Source organism: Ptychodera flava, chromosome 16, assembly GCF_041260155.1.
Source record: "Ptychodera flava strain L36383 chromosome 16, AS_Pfla_20210202, whole genome shotgun sequence".
NCBI classification, from domain to species: Eukaryota; Metazoa; Hemichordata; class Enteropneusta; family Ptychoderidae; genus Ptychodera; species Ptychodera flava.
Window position 1 is genome coordinate 36,065,842 of NC_091943.1, and position 16,536 is coordinate 36,082,377.

At 38.9% G+C, this 16,536-nt stretch overlaps 2 protein-coding genes across 3 annotated transcripts in view; both read right to left on the reverse strand.

Moving 5' to 3' along the window:
- The window catches only part of LOC139114710 (juvenile hormone acid O-methyltransferase-like), a 29,666-nt gene extending 21,274 nt beyond the window's left edge, over positions 1–8,392 (reverse strand). For both annotated transcript variants that reach the window (XR_011547932.1, XM_070676583.1), the window contains exon 1: positions 8,202–8,392. Coding sequence is in view for 1 of the 2 variants with exons in the window: in XM_070676583.1 (XP_070532684.1) it covers positions 8,202–8,385 (184 nt within the window). In the remaining variant the exon portion in view is untranslated. The remainder of the gene's footprint in view (positions 1–8,201) is intronic.
- A 7,001-nt stretch (positions 8,393–15,393) lies between these two features.
- LOC139114711 (juvenile hormone acid O-methyltransferase-like) overlaps positions 15,394–16,536 on the reverse strand; it is an 88,729-nt gene continuing 87,586 nt past the window's right edge. The window contains exon 5 of the mRNA XM_070676584.1: positions 15,394–15,846. Coding sequence (XP_070532685.1) covers positions 15,674–15,846 — 173 coding nt within the window. The 3' untranslated portion in view covers positions 15,394–15,673. The remainder of the gene's footprint in view (positions 15,847–16,536) is intronic.

The window sequence follows — 16,536 nt, forward strand, 5'->3', positions numbered from 1 at the left end:
GATCATGTGGCACTGCATCAATGCTATGGTGTCGGATTGTTGAAATATTGTGTACACAAGAAATTTGCTGTAGTCCAAGAAGTGATCTCAATGTGTATGAGGCTAGGAGAAATGTGGATAGGCTTACACATTGTTTATTGATGCTAATACTTTTGTGTCCCATTCATTCTGATATGTGTAATCAAAGATTTCTCAGTGGCGGCTGGCAGAAAAGGCAAAAAAACAAATTAACATCTATTGTTTCATGTCATCTGAAAACATGCGCATCATGACTATTTTAAAATTAAAGTTTGTTAAAAAAATTTGCAATATGAATGCTCTGTCAATTTTGAAAAATACTGCTGACAAAATGTGAACTTTGACTTACACAGGGTTATCTGCATTTTAATATGAACATTGGATTGTAAATGGAATGAGCAGAATAACATGTGAATTCATGTTTTGGATAAGGTGTTTTGTTCAAGAAATGTTCTAAAATATTCCTCACCATTGTTGCTTTCAGTGGCAGCTACTTGGTTTTATGACAACCAAATTAGAACAAAAGAGAAAATTAAAAACAAGTTGGCTTTCACCAATTTTAATTCCTAATGTTTAAAACTTTCACTGTGAGTCTGCAAATATTCAGCATCATCAAATGAAAATGTATGCTGAACTTGTGCATGTACATGTACATCTCACTTTCCAGAAATATCTGGATATCTGCAAATGATGTACCATTAAACTTCAAGATATATATCACTTTGCCGATTATCTGCTCCTCTGATTTTCTGTTCACCATTTCTTACTGACATCTTTGCTTGTCTTTGTGTGCATCATATGTATCAGTGAGACATAACGAAAAAAGTATTCATATTTAGTGTTACGTGCAGAGAAAACGAACAAAAGGTGAACTCAGCAGTTTCCGTTTAAACAAAAATTTATTACGAAAACAAAACTAATTGCTAAGTTAGGGACAGAGTACAAGCTTTAAAAGTGTACAGACTACTTATCTCAGCTGGGACGGCAAAGCTCCAGTCTCAGAGTTGTAACAGTCAGTTGGATGAATGAACAGTCCTTTGGCTTGCAGGCTTGAAGCTGCACAAAGACCACAGTATAAATCCAGCGTTGACAGTGAAGGTCTTGAAAAGTCTTGAGAATGACTACTGCTGGAGTTTAGTAACACACAAGAGACACGATCCCAAAAGTCTGACTGGAAGCGGTGCACGTCCCTTTTATAAAGGCATATAAGAACAATCTAGAACTTTTATTGACATGCTAATTACTGTTCTAAAATTATCTCCCTTACACAACTAATCAACTTTCCAGAACATTCCAAACATGACTAATTGAATTCAAGGTTGTGAGGTCTCAAGGGCAGTGACCTTGAGAATGTTCTAGACTAATTGAACTCAGGTCATGATGAGTGTGGGGGAAATGACCTACATAACACACCCCCTCTTCAAAAAAAAGAAAATTTTCAAAGAAAAATCTTTCTTTTACAAATGTAATCTTGAAAAGGATTTAAGTACTCAAATTTTGTTTTACTCTAAAGTAAAACTTCTTGAAAGTGAACAACAATAAACTCTAAATACGAGAGAGACAGTCTGCAATTAAATTGTCTCTGCCTTTGATATGTCTAATGTCAAGATTAAACTCCTGTAACATTAAACTCCATCTAAGCAATCTCTGATTTTTGCCTTTAAATTTCTGTAGAAATACAAGAGGGTTGTGATCAATATAAACCACTATTGGCTGATTTGAAGAAGTAACATAAACTTCAAATGCTGTAAAGCTAATATCAAAAAAACACTCTTTTTCAATTGTAGAGTAGTTTCTCTGAGATTTGTTAAATTTGCGTGAAAAGTAGCAAACAGGATGTCCCATGACTATCTTCTTGCAATTTGTTGTTGGAAAACTTGAAATGGCACTGAATTTGGCATAAAGTATGCACGGCAAAGTCCGGTTATTTTTACTGAGTTCGATAAAGTCATTGTTCGGCAAATACTTGGCTTCCTCCTCCTGGAGATATTCCGCTTTCGCAGGATTCAGTCCGTCTGGATGTTGTTCCACTGGATTACTGTCGCAGACATCTTCGTTGTGGTAGATGATGTTTGTCCTCGTTGGAACATCTTGGAACAAATGTTCATGGATTGGTTCTTTCAGCTGTTGTTGGTGTTCTGGCTGGAGGTGTGCCAACTTTGTAGACTCCAGCTTCTCCAGGATTTCTGAGTTCTGAAGCTTGACCGAGCCCAGCTTTGAGTTTAGAGTATTTTCACTCAAGTCAGTTTCAGTATCACTATCTTCATAATGGCTTGAACTGACTGCACTGACAGGCTGAGTTATAGTAGGATTATCCCTATCCAAATATGGCTTAAGCATATTTATGTGACATAGCTGTTTTTGTTTTCGCCTGTCAGGTGTTATTATGATGTAATTTAAATCACTCAATTTCTTATCAATTAGATATGGCCCAAAGTAACGAGCATGGAGTGGTTTGCCAGGAATTGGAAGTAGAACAAGAACTTTTTGACCTGGTTCAAACTTCCGTTTTGAGGTGCTTTTATCATATCTGGTTTTCATTGACTGCTGAGATGACTCAAGATTTCTCTGGCTAATTCACATGCTTTAGAGAGTTTTGTACGAAAATCTGACACATATTGCAAAATATTTAGACAATCATCGTCGTCAGACAGGAATTTCTCTTTAACGAGCTTAAGTGGGCCACGGACTGTATGTCCAAATACAAGCTCAAATGGGCTAAAACCAAGAGACTCCTGAATTGACTCTCTAACAGCAAGAGCAGAAAATGAATTCCTTCATCCCACTGCTTCTCTGTGTCAAAACAGTAAGTCCTAATCATGTTTTTCAAAGTTTGATGAAATCGCTCAAGAGCACCCTGACTTTCTGGATGATAGGCGGATGACCTATACTGTTTAATGCCTAGCTGATCCATTACTTGTTGAAAAATACCAGACATAAAGTTGGAGCCTTGATCGGACTGGACACATTTAGGGAGGCCAAATAAAGTGAAAAATTTGACTAAAGCTCTCACTATAGTCTTTGTCTTTATATTTCTCAGTGGTATGGCTTCTGGGAACCGAGTTGATGTACACATTATTGTCAGCATGTACTCATTTCCTGATCTTGTTTTTGGTAGGGGCCCAACACAGTCTATTAGTATCCTACTAAATGGTTCTTGAAATGCAGGAATTGGCTGTAAAGGGGCCTTTGGAATAGTCTGATTTGGCTTTCCTACCATTTGACATGTGTGACAAGTTTTACAGAAATGTGCTACATCCTGCCTGAGATTAGGCCAATAAAAGTGACTGAGAATTTTATGATAAGTTTTCCTGACTCCTAAGTGACCAGCCCAGGGGGTTTCATGGGCCAGGTGCAATATTTCAGCATGGTAGGGCTTTGGAACCACAATTTGATGTTTTATAGCCCAATCGTCATCAACCAAAACATCTGGAGGTCTCCATTTACGCATGAGAATACCAGATTTTGTATAATAGGAAACAGAGCTATCTGAAGTTTTACCTTCATCATCTACCCTGTCAAACAAAGACAAAATATCTGGGTCTTTGTGTTGTTCTGCAATGAGATTTGATCTAGAAAATGTCTGACTTTGGTCAGCAGAAGTTTTACTGGAAGTTTCAAATCCACGAGGGATAACGGAATGATCCGTGTCAAACACCTGACTGAGAAAGGTGTCATTTAAGTCAACATCTGTGACATTATTTTTGAGAGTATTTTGATTCTCGGAAGTTTTCTTTGACATGGCTCGAGTAATGGCACATGAAGGAAATAAATCGGGTATCTCTTGTTCAATTGGCTCTGGATCCTGATCTAAACTAGGATTATCAGTCACAAGTGGATTAGTAATGACCTTGTCCCCAGCAAGGTCGTTTCCAAGAAGAAGGTGAATCCCTTCAAAAGGCAAAAAAGGCCTAATACCTAAAGCCACAGGTCCAGAAACAAAGTCCGAAGACAAATAGACATTATGGAGAGGAACAGGAATGTAGTCATTACAATCTACCCCCTTAATAAGAACTTTAGAACCTGAAAATGACTTTTCAGAAAACGGCAGGGTATCTGCCAACAAAAGAGACTGGGAAGCCCCGGTATCTCTTAAAATTTTGACAGGGGTAGCGGAAGAGAAATCACTAGAAAGTGATATAAAACCATTATGAATAAATGGCTCGAAAATACCCATAATGCTATCTTGAGAAGAATTGACCTTGACCTCATTAATTGGGGATAAGAGGGGTTTAACCTCAGAAAATGTGTTACACACATTATTAGACTCTAATTGAGTTGATGAAGAAATAAAGCCGGTGGGCTTAGATCCACTTTGACCACTTTGACCTTCACGTTTTCTTTTCAATTTGAAACACTCTGACATTAAATGGCCGTCTTTCTTACAATAATTACAAGAAAGTGTACAAACTGTTTGTCAGAAGGAGATTGAGACTTGGGATCTGATGATGTGGAAGTGTTACTTGAATTTTGTGAACTGTTGTCATTTGATTTTCTACTGTCCTTTGAAAAATTCTTGGATGAAAAGGACGAGTTAAATTTACCTGCATTGTTTCTGTAGGAAAAGGACTGGGATGGTTTGCTGAGAAATGAAGATTTGTGGGTCAATGAATAATCATCGGCCAAACGTGCAGCAACCTCCAATGTATCTGCCATTTGTTCATTGATAAACGTCTTGATGTCACTTCTGATGCACCTTTTAATTCCTCAATCAAAACAAGCTGTCGTAATTTGTCATAATTCTGACTAACCTTTTTCGAAGAACACCAACGATCAAACAGTTGTTCTTTTGTTCGAGCAAATTCAACATAAGTTTGGTCTTTCGCCTTCTCACAATCCCTAAATTTCTGACGGTACGCTTCAGGCACCAACTCATAACCCTTGAGAATTAATTCCTTCACAGAATCATAATTTGAAGCCTGCTCTACTGACAACTGAATGTAAATTTCTCTGGCTTTACCCACCAAAGCACTCTGTAAAAGCATAGACCAGGACTCCTTAGGCCAATTCAGACTCTGAGCAATTTTCTCAAAATGAAGGAAATATTTATCAACATCCTTTTCTTGGAAAGGGGGAACTAGCCTGAAATGCTTAGTGATGTCAAACTTGTCTGAAGGAAGAATTTCCTGACTGTCCAAGCTCTAAACGTTTCATTTCTAATCTTTCCTGCCTATCTTTCTCTCTCTGTCTTTCTTCCATTTCTAATTGCATTTGTATTTTTCTTTTTCTAATGCCTGTCTCTCTTTTTCCATTTGTAATTCTAGTTTCTTGATCTCCAAATTTGTCTGCATTTCTAATTCTAATTTTCTGAGTTCAGAGGTAGACTCGGGCTCATAATCTTTCAGGGTGGATTCCTCAAATTGGCCTAAATCAACTAGATGTTTGGCAATACGGTACTGTATTTCCCTCTTGCGCATAGATCTTTTGACTTCTACTTTAAGGAAATTGGCCAGTGCAATGAGGTCGTCTTTTCTGAGGGAATCAAATGTGTCCTGATCAAGGTCATCCATTTCCTCTGGTTTAAATTCCGCCATGATTAAATTTCGCTGAGTTCACAGAATACTGTAGTTTTTAAAAAAGGCAGGCAAAATGTTGTCAAACGGCTCAAAATATTCGTATCCCGGACAAGCCCCCAATTTGTTACGTGCAGAGAAAACGAACAAAAGGGTGAACTCAGCAGTTTCCGTTTAAACAAAATTTATTACGAAAACAAAACTAATTGCTAAGTTAGGGACAGAGTACAAGCTTTAAAAGTGTACAGACTACTTATCTCAGCTGGGACGGCAAAGCTCCAGTCTCAGAGTTGTAACAGTCAGTTGGATGAATGAACAGTCCTTTGGCTTGCAGGCTTGAAGCTGCACAAAGACCACAGTATAAATCCAGCGTTGACAGTGAAGGTCTTGAAAAGTCTTGAGAATGACTACTGCTGGAGTTTAGTAACACACAAGAGACACGATCCCAAAAGTCTGACTGGAAGCGGTGCACGTCCCTTTTATAAAGGCATATAAGAACAATCTAGAACTTTTATTGACATGCTAATTACTGTTCTAAAATTATCTCCCTTACACAACTAATCAACTTTCCAGAACATTCCAAACATGACTAATTGAATTCAAGGTTGTGAGGTCATCAAGGGCAGTGACCTTGAGAATGTTCTAGACTAATTGAACTCAGGTCATGATGAGTGTGGGGGAAATGACCTACATAACATTAGTATTAACTTTTCTTCAGAAATTTACAACCAGATATGTTTATTGCTACCCTTTCAAAAAGTGTGCCACTTACAGTCCTGCAAATCATTCTTTTTATAGTCACATAACCCTGAAATGATTTGTTATATCATCGATTAAATGTCCAGTACAGTTCCTGCAACTTGTTAGACTGGATATGTCTATCGTGTAGAAGCATGCATGTATATATATTAGGGGGGGGGCATGAAAAAAAACAGGAAAGATGAGGGGGGGGCATAGATTTTTTCTATAATTTACTAGGGGGGGGGGCGTGGAAAAAAATCACCCAGAAAATAGAAAATCTTCCACCCTCCCCCTAGAAGTAAACTCTGAATCGTCCCTAAATGATCTCCGTTTGAGCCATTAGGGTGTCACAGGACGAAGGTAAACCAGAGACTTGTTCAAGTCGGTGTATTTTCAAAAAAAAAAATGATTTGCAAAAGTTCCTCGTGTAAAATTTGGCAGCCCAGGTCAGATTTTCGTAGCGATCGAACGCGTTTTTATTTAGTCTGTGCAGCTATAGCAGTAGTGAGTTAGTTTGTGCCGGGTGAAAGTCCCCTGCATAGTGTTCACCCCACTTAACACGTTCACATATAGCTGTGATACCGCAGCGGTACTTGTGGCGTGTATCGAACGCGCTCGGGTCATTGAGGTCATCGCCACAGTCCCGCTGAGAGCCAACGCATAGGCTTCGTTGGCAGTTTACTACGAGACCGACCGGTATCGTAGATTTAGCTCGCAAAATTATAAATAGATAAAGCATGCAATAAATAAAATTATACCTACTGTATCACTGACTATCTAAGACTCATCTTCTACTCCTGCTAACGAGCCCGACCGTGACAACATGTATTTTCGACCGTTTTTCGGCGAGTCGTCGATGGTTCCTGCTTGAATTTGAACTTTTGCGATCGAGCAAACATCGTAGAAACCGTCGATGGCTCACGGGAAAATGGTCGAAAATACATGTTCTTATCTTCAAGAAAGTTAGCAGGCGTACAGAATGAGTCTCAGATAGTCAGTGATAAAGATGATACAAGTTTATTTATTCAAAGGCTAATGTAGTTTATAATTTTGCGAGCTAAATCTACGATACCGGTCGGTGTCGTCGTAAACTGCCAACGAAGCCTAAGCGTTGGCTCGCAGCGGGACTGTGGCAATGACCCAATGACCCGATCGCGTTCGATACACGCCACAAGTACCGCTGCGATATCACAGCTAGTTCACATAATCCTACTCACACGTTTCACATGAAAACAAAACACAAATCATCGCATTCCAAGCGTTCACCCAACTCACACGTTCACAAATCACGCACTTGAACCAAGTCTAGTAAACCAGTAAGTAAATCCAGAGAATCAGACGTGCTGGCGGCAGGGTCTTTGTTTTTACGTTTTGAATGCATTAGTGATTTCAGCAGTAATTCCTGCGGATCATGTAGGTCAACGTCAAACGTACCTACACAACTGGTGTCCGCGGGCCCGAGTGTAAGCCGTTCCCAATCCCGTTAACTTGAAGTATAGCATCGCATCGTCACCTTTGCATTGAACTAGTTGACTTGTTCGCCGATAAATGACAAAGCAAACTGACCGAATTATGAATGCACTAGTTTTAAACTTTGGTATTGGAAGTTGGTGGAAAAATGCTCGAAGTGTCGGGCTTTTCGACCACAGGCGTGATGTTTTCTGGCTAGTTTCTATAAGTGTAGTTTATTCTACGTTTCGACGTTCTCTTCCCTAGCCTAGGTGATTAGGCTACGGAAGAGAACTTCGAAACGTAGAATAAACTACACTTATAGAAACTACCCAGAAAACATCACGCCTTTGTTTTTCGACGGGTGACAGTCGTTTCGGGCCCTGGCGCTGGCTCGGACGATGCACCGACTGCCGATGCCGGGACGGCTATTTAATGTTTTGTGGCTCCTACGCTTTACTGACCCTTGCCATTCCTTACCTATAACTTGATTGACATCATCATTTTCTGCTATCATCTTGGTCAACTCTCCTGTTCCACAACCGATGTCTAACACAACGTCACCCTTCTTCCATTCATCTTTCCACAGAGATAACAACCGTAGACCAACACCGTGTTGCCCTTTTCGGTTCCTTGAGTAACATGCCCAACTGTTCTCATTCATATCTGTAGACAGCCTGCACGGACTACCCAAAGATGCATAATTTATAAACGATGGAGCCTCGTTCTTGAAGTAGACAAGCAATATGGCTGAATTATGTCTCTCCGTTCGAGCAAGCTGGGCGTGGAAATGAGCTCGAACGGTCACATGTGTGATTATTTCACGAAAATCTGAACACAGTACGAGGTAATGTGTACTTTTTAGAGTATTTTTGTTGTATTCAGCCATTATATAAATAAATACTTATGTGGCAACTGAATTCGTAAGTCAAGTCACGGTAAGGGACTTGTTACACGACTTAGCTGTGTGCTATGCATCTAGAAGAATAGCTAGGTATACACACAGTCGTTTGGAGAGCTATTCAGCGCTGGGACTATTCCCCCATAGACGAGTGTGCAGAAGCGAGAAATACCCCAGTCTGGAGAGCTATTCAGCGCTGGGACTATTCGCCCCATAGACGAGTGTGCAGAAGCGAGAAATACCCCAAGTCAGGAAATGAAATGGCTATTTCGTATAGGGATTGTGCCACCATGTCATCTTCGACGTTCGATTTTACCGTGAAAAGTAGCAAGTTCATCTATCATGTAACCGTCGACCGTTCCCTATCATTCTCAAAATTCATACCTGGTACTTGATTTGCTTCACAAACGCTCGTTTCGTGTGATTTTCGGCCGAATTCGACGGACACGTCGCTAAAACATAAGCGTGAGCAACATTCCGGTCACCTTACAGTATTTCTCGCTTCTGTATACTCGTCTATGGGGCGAATAGTCCCAGCGCTGAATAGCTCTCCAAACGACTGTGGTATACACCGTAAGTGAAAGGTCAACTGGCGTACACTAAGGGTACGGCAGTATTGGATATCGTTATCTTGCGGGTCTATGGGTCAAATTGCGGGTCACAGTGCGGGTTGATTCGGGTCCATTCGCTGGTCGCCCGAAAACAATAGAAATGAGGTTATCTTCGAGTGCAATTGTGTCTTGAAATAAAATGAACCATAAAAAACACGTTGTTCCTTTAAGGACATATTTCCTTTCGTGGATACCACGAAAAATACAACATCTTTGCCGATAATTACACTTCCGGGTTTCATCTATTGATCGAGGATGCTGGTCTGAGTGCGCCATCAACGACCTCATGCATAACAGGAGTAAGCCGTTTGTTTTATTACTCGCAGTACAGTATATTACCCACAATTTCTCTTGATTTGCATGCTTGAATGTTTCCTGTTCCATGTCTGTTTTCTCTTCAACACATTTGTAATATTTTACACTGTAAATTATCAGTTATTATTATTTGATAAAAGTGTACAGATGACATGCAACATTTCTGTTTGAATAACATCAGAACTAAAATTTCAGAGGTGCTGAAAATACTCTGCTTTTCAATGCAAACAAATCACAAACTGAGGTGGCCTACACCTGTTCTTCAAAGACAAGAATAATATCATTTTTCAGGAAAGACAGGTGCAACTGGTTTCCCTATTTTTATTGAGATATTAGATAAGGAATTTGAAAAAAATGTCAGAAATTATACAAAAATTTAATGCAGTGGCAGCAACCAGCACTTTGCAACCTCCAGTACCCCAAAGCAACCTGAAAACCTCTAAGAAAATAATGGCCGACAGTGACCCACAACTTGTAATAAACTGCTCAGACTCAGAAAGGAGTGGCCCGCAGTCACCCGCACCTAAAATTTGGCCAGAAAGGAGTGGCCTGCACTGGCCCGTAGCAACCTGCACTGGCCCTCAGCGACCTGCAACCTAAAAACTGGCCAGAAAGGAGTAGCCTGCACTGACCCGCAGCCCGCACGACCCGCACAATAGTTACACTCCTGTCACGGGGCCTTTCTGCATACATAATCTCTTCATGTAAGAAACACATGATTATGTCATCGCCCTTGGTCCAAAGAATACAACAACTCGGCTTCAATTTGTTCAAATTTTGATTAAACAACAATGATAGTACACCATTTTGAGTCATTCAGTTTAGGCTACAACATCATTTATGTTTTTATCACTCATTACGTATGCTTGGACACGACATCGACACTATACTCTTCTTAGGTCGCTTGTCGGACATGTTATGTCACGTATATATTACAGGAATCTGTTGTAGCATACGATGGACGCAGAGACATGAATATCTAGTACCTGTATTATTATTGTGAATACTATTTGTCTCTTCAGAGTACCATAAATTTAATTTATACAATATTTTTCTGCTCTGCAAGTACTCTTGTAATAGTTATACGGTGTTTCAATAAATGATGTTTTTAACAGGTGTCTCCTTCACGGCATGGGCAGAGCGTAGCAGACAAGTCTCTGAGAACCAAGAAAGGTATTAAAACCTCACAAAATTGGCTTTATTTTTTTCGGTTTATAGTTAAACGCACTTTAGCTGCATGGCTGTGATAGCTCATGTAAGACAGCAGATCTCTTGATCGTTCGAATATCGCATATTCGGCAAACTGATAAAGCCTCGTACACTGGTCTCGCCCGTGCCCATGCACCTTGTACGATAAGGCTAAAAGGTTTTGTCCTTGTGCAAAACTGCTTTCTCATTGTTAGAAAGGGAGTATCAGCTCCAAGTTTTCAGTATAGGAGCCAGTAAAGAATCTAACTCTAACAGTGGCGAGCTTCAATACACGACTCCAAATGTTGTGTTGGAACAGGTTGACTCATTAACCTCAGAAGAAGTTTGCTGTCCGACTTTTTCACAGGGCCACGCAACTGTATACTATATATAAAGCTTGGCATCTTATGTCGTTGTAAAATCAAGGTTGAATAGTATTTTCGACGCTACCCTTTCCCACAGGCGATATGAGTTTACATTTGCAGTTTCAGACAGTGAAAAAGGGAGTATGACACGGTTTTGCCTCCACAGAGCCAAAACCATTCGACGTTCATCAGTGCAGTAACGATGATCACCATAGATCGATAGATAAATATACATTTGCCATTCGATGTCCAACTCTGACACATGCTAATCCTGATTAGTTCCGATTTCGGTCAAAATCCTCCTGGTCACCTAAATATCAATTGTCTTGCGTAGGTAGATACGTATGCAACAGATGCGGAAACTTCTATTCTGAAATGTTTACACCGAAATCGTGACTCAATTCTGTTTCACAAGTTTCAAACTTTGTAAATAAAACACAAGAGGTATTCAGGTACATTCTTATCCAACTGTAAACGTCATACTGTGTGGAGTTTGTGATCTAGAAGGGCAAAGCCGTGTCGTAGCTTCCATTTTTCTGTGTATGCCACGAAACTCAAAGCGCCTGTTCCCTGTTCAATGAATAGCACATACATGGAAAAGGCCAAAAACTATCACTTGCCGAACAAACAAACAGAAAACCATGTTTTCCCTCGCTAAGGTGCAATATCTTGTTGAAATCGAGTATTTCTTTTAAGAATTGACTCTACTTTCAAAGGTAAGCCCATGACTTAAACGTTTTGGATTTTTGGTTTGTTTTGTTATTCCGCTGTCACAGAGCGATACGCTGTGTGTCAGCCTTGTGGACTATAACGAATTTGGTAAGTTGTGGTCAAATATTGGTGCTAGTGAATGAGCAATGTTACCACTTTAAAAGTAAGTTGTCACATCTTTTTCTCTTTCAAGTTAAAGTCTCCATTGGTTCAAAGCATAGTATACCGTAATTTTTGCTGATATGCAACGGCTCGGAGGGTTGTCTGATTGATCTGTTTACTGCATAGAGCGCATCACTTGTAAAAGTGATAGAGAAAATATCATGCCTGTACACATAACTCAGATCCAAAATAAAAAGCTATTGTAAACTCGAAGTGTTGGGACTTGTGAATTGAAGCGCCAGGTGATTTAATGTGTGCAGCAGATAGCATCTTGTATTTAAGGGTCATCCAGTTGTAAGAATCTTTGTTGTTCATCAACAGGTACCAGTACAACTAAGCTGTGAGGTGCGCACTGTAAAAGAGAAGATGGTGTGAAGATACTGACAGGGATCAACAGTTTTAGGGAAAATGCCGTGCCTTCAGTCTTTCATCTAAGCTAAAAAAATCTAACCTGAAGTAAGGAAGCCGACACTATGGAAACTTAGTCTAATATCCTAGAGTTGAGAAAGACCTATCTCCACCAACATCTATGATATTCAGTATGGACAAAAATAATGATTGAAAATTTGTCTCCTTCCAAACAAAACACATTTTGAAATCTTTCTATAAATTTTAGACATGAATTTTGTGTGTTTATTCCTCCCAGTTTGATGAGAATTTTCCTCATCACACGTAAGAGGTATGTTTTACTTCCAATGGAAAGTTTGTATCATTTGAAGATAGACATGTGTTACATTTGTTAATTGTATTTGTTGTTGCTGTTGCTGTTGTTGTTTAAACTCTAGATCAGATTGCCAACAAAATGGACATAGGGGGCGTGTTGGTCCTAGGGGCAAACAATGCTACAACTGTAAAGACTTTGGCCACATTGCTGCAAACTGTCCGAAAGCAGGTCAAAATGAAAAAGCACTTGATGAGTTCGTGGAAAGCTATTCTAAGCGCGTTAGAGAAGCGGAAAAAATCATCGACATGTCTATGGAGGACATCATTCAATCAACAGCAAATCTTATAACAACAGCAGCAGTGCATTATTCCAAGTCGAATAAAGGAAGTTTGACAAGAAGAATATCGACGAGCGGCAACAGAAACAGGTGAAGTCACAAACGCCGGACGACATATTTCTATCATCGAACAATTCCAGGCAGGAAAAAAAAAACAATTTGTACGCTTCTTCACAAGGCTTAGTTCTAGAAAAGCCAACCGATCTCCTCCAACGCCAATTGAAATCCTCCAGAAGAAAAGATAATTTTCAAGCATTCTTTCGACAATCTGCAATGCTTCAGTTAAATCCGGCTTGCGCGAAAGTCCACGGATCAGCGATGCTGTTGTGAGGGTAAGGCCAAGATCGGTTTATATCAAGAAAATAATCGCAATCATACCAATCCACAATCCATTATTTTGTATTGTGTGTGTGTGTGTGTGTGTGACAGTGCGTTAATTTAATTTATATCTTGCAAAATATTCACGCTGAATATTGGAGGTCTACGGGAAAGAACCAAACGAAATCTTATTTTTAATTGGTGCCGTAAAAGGGTTTTCACATCATTTGTCTGCAAGAAACCTATGGTAAAACTGGTGATGAGAAAATGTGGAATAGAGAATGGGGAGGTAACATTTTATATAATCACGGTACAGTGCACAGTTGTGGGGTTCTCAAACAGCGTCCCAATGGCCACCAGTGATGTTCACAAAGATAACATCGGGAGATTGATCAGTGCAAATTAGACGTAGAGGGGTCTTCCTTCCGTATTTTCAATATTTATGCACCGAACAGTACCTCTGCAAAATTGCCTTTTTTACTTTTATTTATGATTTTGTAAAACGATGGAAGCAAATATCACCTTAATCGGCAGCACCTTTATCGGCAGGTAAAGCTGCCGACAACGTTGCCTGCCGACAATGGTGACCAATAGTTTGGAGAGAAAAGAAGCTAAAGAGAGTTTCATCACAAAAAATACTGTAGTGTTTTTACTCACCGTACATTATGCCGAAAATAATTCAAAAATGCGATTCAAATATGCCCTGTTCTTCCTTTGTTTGAGAATCTTATAATATAAGCTCTTTGTCTGTAACTCGTAGAATCTGTAACTTGGATGCAGTTATGAGAAGGCAACTAAAAAGTCAGAGACACAAACTTTTCACAACACAAACGTGTGTTATACGTTTGATCTGTTGAATATCTAGTCCGAGAAGTCATGGAGCAAACTATTAAAATCTGTAACATTTTACGTGGCAAACATCACTGCAAAACGATCAAAACAAATGTCACCTTAACCCGCAGCATTTTTACCGGCAGGTAAAGCTGCACATAATAATGACACAGTGACTATCTTATCATATATTGACATTACCTTATAATATAAAGACGTTACACATTCTAATTATAGCGTGCGCACATAATATAAAGACACAGTGACTACCTAATCATATATTGACATTACCTTATAATATAAAGACGTTACACATCCTAATAATGGCGTGCGCACATAATATATAGACCCTACCAAATCATATATTGACATTAACTTATAATATAGAGACGTTTCACATCCTAATAATGGTGTGTGCACATAATACAATGACACTTCCTAATCACATATTGACATTACCTTACAATATAAAGACGTTACACATGTTAATAATGGCGTGTGCACATAATATATAGACACTACCTAATCATATATTGACATTAACTTATGATATAGAGACGTTACACATCCTAATAATGGCGTGTGCACATAATATATAGACACTACCTAATCAGATATTGACATCACCTTATAATAGAAAGGCATATTCTATTTATAAATTGCTGGTATCTAACCACATATTAGCATTACTTAATCATATATTGTCATTAATTGTAATATAAAGGCGCTGTCTATTTATATATTGATGTTACCTAACCATATATTAACATTACCTAATCATATAATGACACAACCTAAGAATATAAACGCGTTTCCTGATCATATGTTGACAATATCAAATCATATATGTACATAGCCTTATAATATAATTACATTACCTTATTACATAAAGACCTTACCTTATCATACAATGACATTCGCTGATCATATACGAACATCACTAAATCGTATGATATAATGAAATCACTTAATCAGATATTGATGTAACGTAAGAATATAATCGCATAGCCTTATAATATAATGGAGTCATCTCATCACATACAGCAAATAAACCTCAGAAGGCAGCAACGTCGTTCAGTAGGATGAGACTTTCTACAGGAAGAGCGTTTTGAACGCGCCTCCCCCCTCTCTCTCTCCCTCTCTCCCTCCCTCTCTCTCTCTCTCTCTCTCCTCTCTCTCTCTCTCTCTCTCTCTCTCTCTCTCTCTCTCTCTCTCTCTCTCTCTCTCTCTCTCTCTCTCCTTCTCTCTCTCTCTCTCTCTCTCTCTCTCTCTCCCCTCTCTCTCTCTCAAATTTACGAAGCATTTGTTTTTAAATACAAACACGTGAATAAGAATGCCTAACCGCTTGAGGTGGAACACAATAAATGTCAACAATATCGATGTTGTATCGAATCAAAATCAATTAAAAAGCAGAGAGTTTCATAACTGTTTGCTATTTATCATCGGCAATATAGCAGATAGTTGAATTAAAAGGGGTGTTTCGGCTGGGGAAATGCTTGGTCGGAGAATGCACTTTCCTCTTGCAGTAGGGGTAGACGAGAAAAAAAACTTATTTTTCCAATTTTACATCAAAAGTATCAAAACGCCAAACGAGTGCATCGTATTCCTTGTGTTCAGTATTTGGTGATACTCGACGGAACAGTTGAAAACAGTCCTCAAGAAACTCTTCCTTTAAATCCTCTGGTATAAAGTCCAAGTGTGTCAATAACGGTCTCAAGAAATCTATTAAACAGAAAACATGATAAAAAAGACGAAAAATAAGTCCTACGGTAGAAAACATACTCAAACGTTTAATGCAATTGAATTGAAAACATTACGCTTTATTTTTTCAAGAGAAAGGTTTTTGCGGTCCTTGCAAAATTAAACGAGTGGTGCTTTTCTATTGAATGCAAGTCAATTATTGACGTTATGGTAAGTAACTTTTTCCTGGTAATTATTTAACTAAATTCTTTCTTCAAACAACAGAGCCTAGAGAAATGGGCTTATCATGTGCTAATTTACCAACAAAGCACAGGTGGCCCAGACGTTATTAATATTATTGAGTTTTTCTCACTTTCCCTTGTATCAGTTCCTCTCTTTTCTTCATGCTCTGACCACGGAGCTACCAAAGATAAAGATGTAAATGAAAAAGGATGCCCTTTTAGTAACTTTTCCTATCTTTCGCAATGTTGATCAACCACAACCCATGAAATCCCTGGTAAGTCTACGGATTAGCATAATTAGCTGTGTTGACTAATTAATTACAAGATGTGTATATGAGAGATAAACGTCTTTGTAATGGGGTGTAAAATAAATAAAGATTCAAGAGGCTAAACTAGGTTATATAATCATTTATTGTATTTACTCCGATCAGTCAGAGCATGAAGAGAAGGAAAGGACCTGATACTAGAGAAAACTGAGAAAAACTCAATA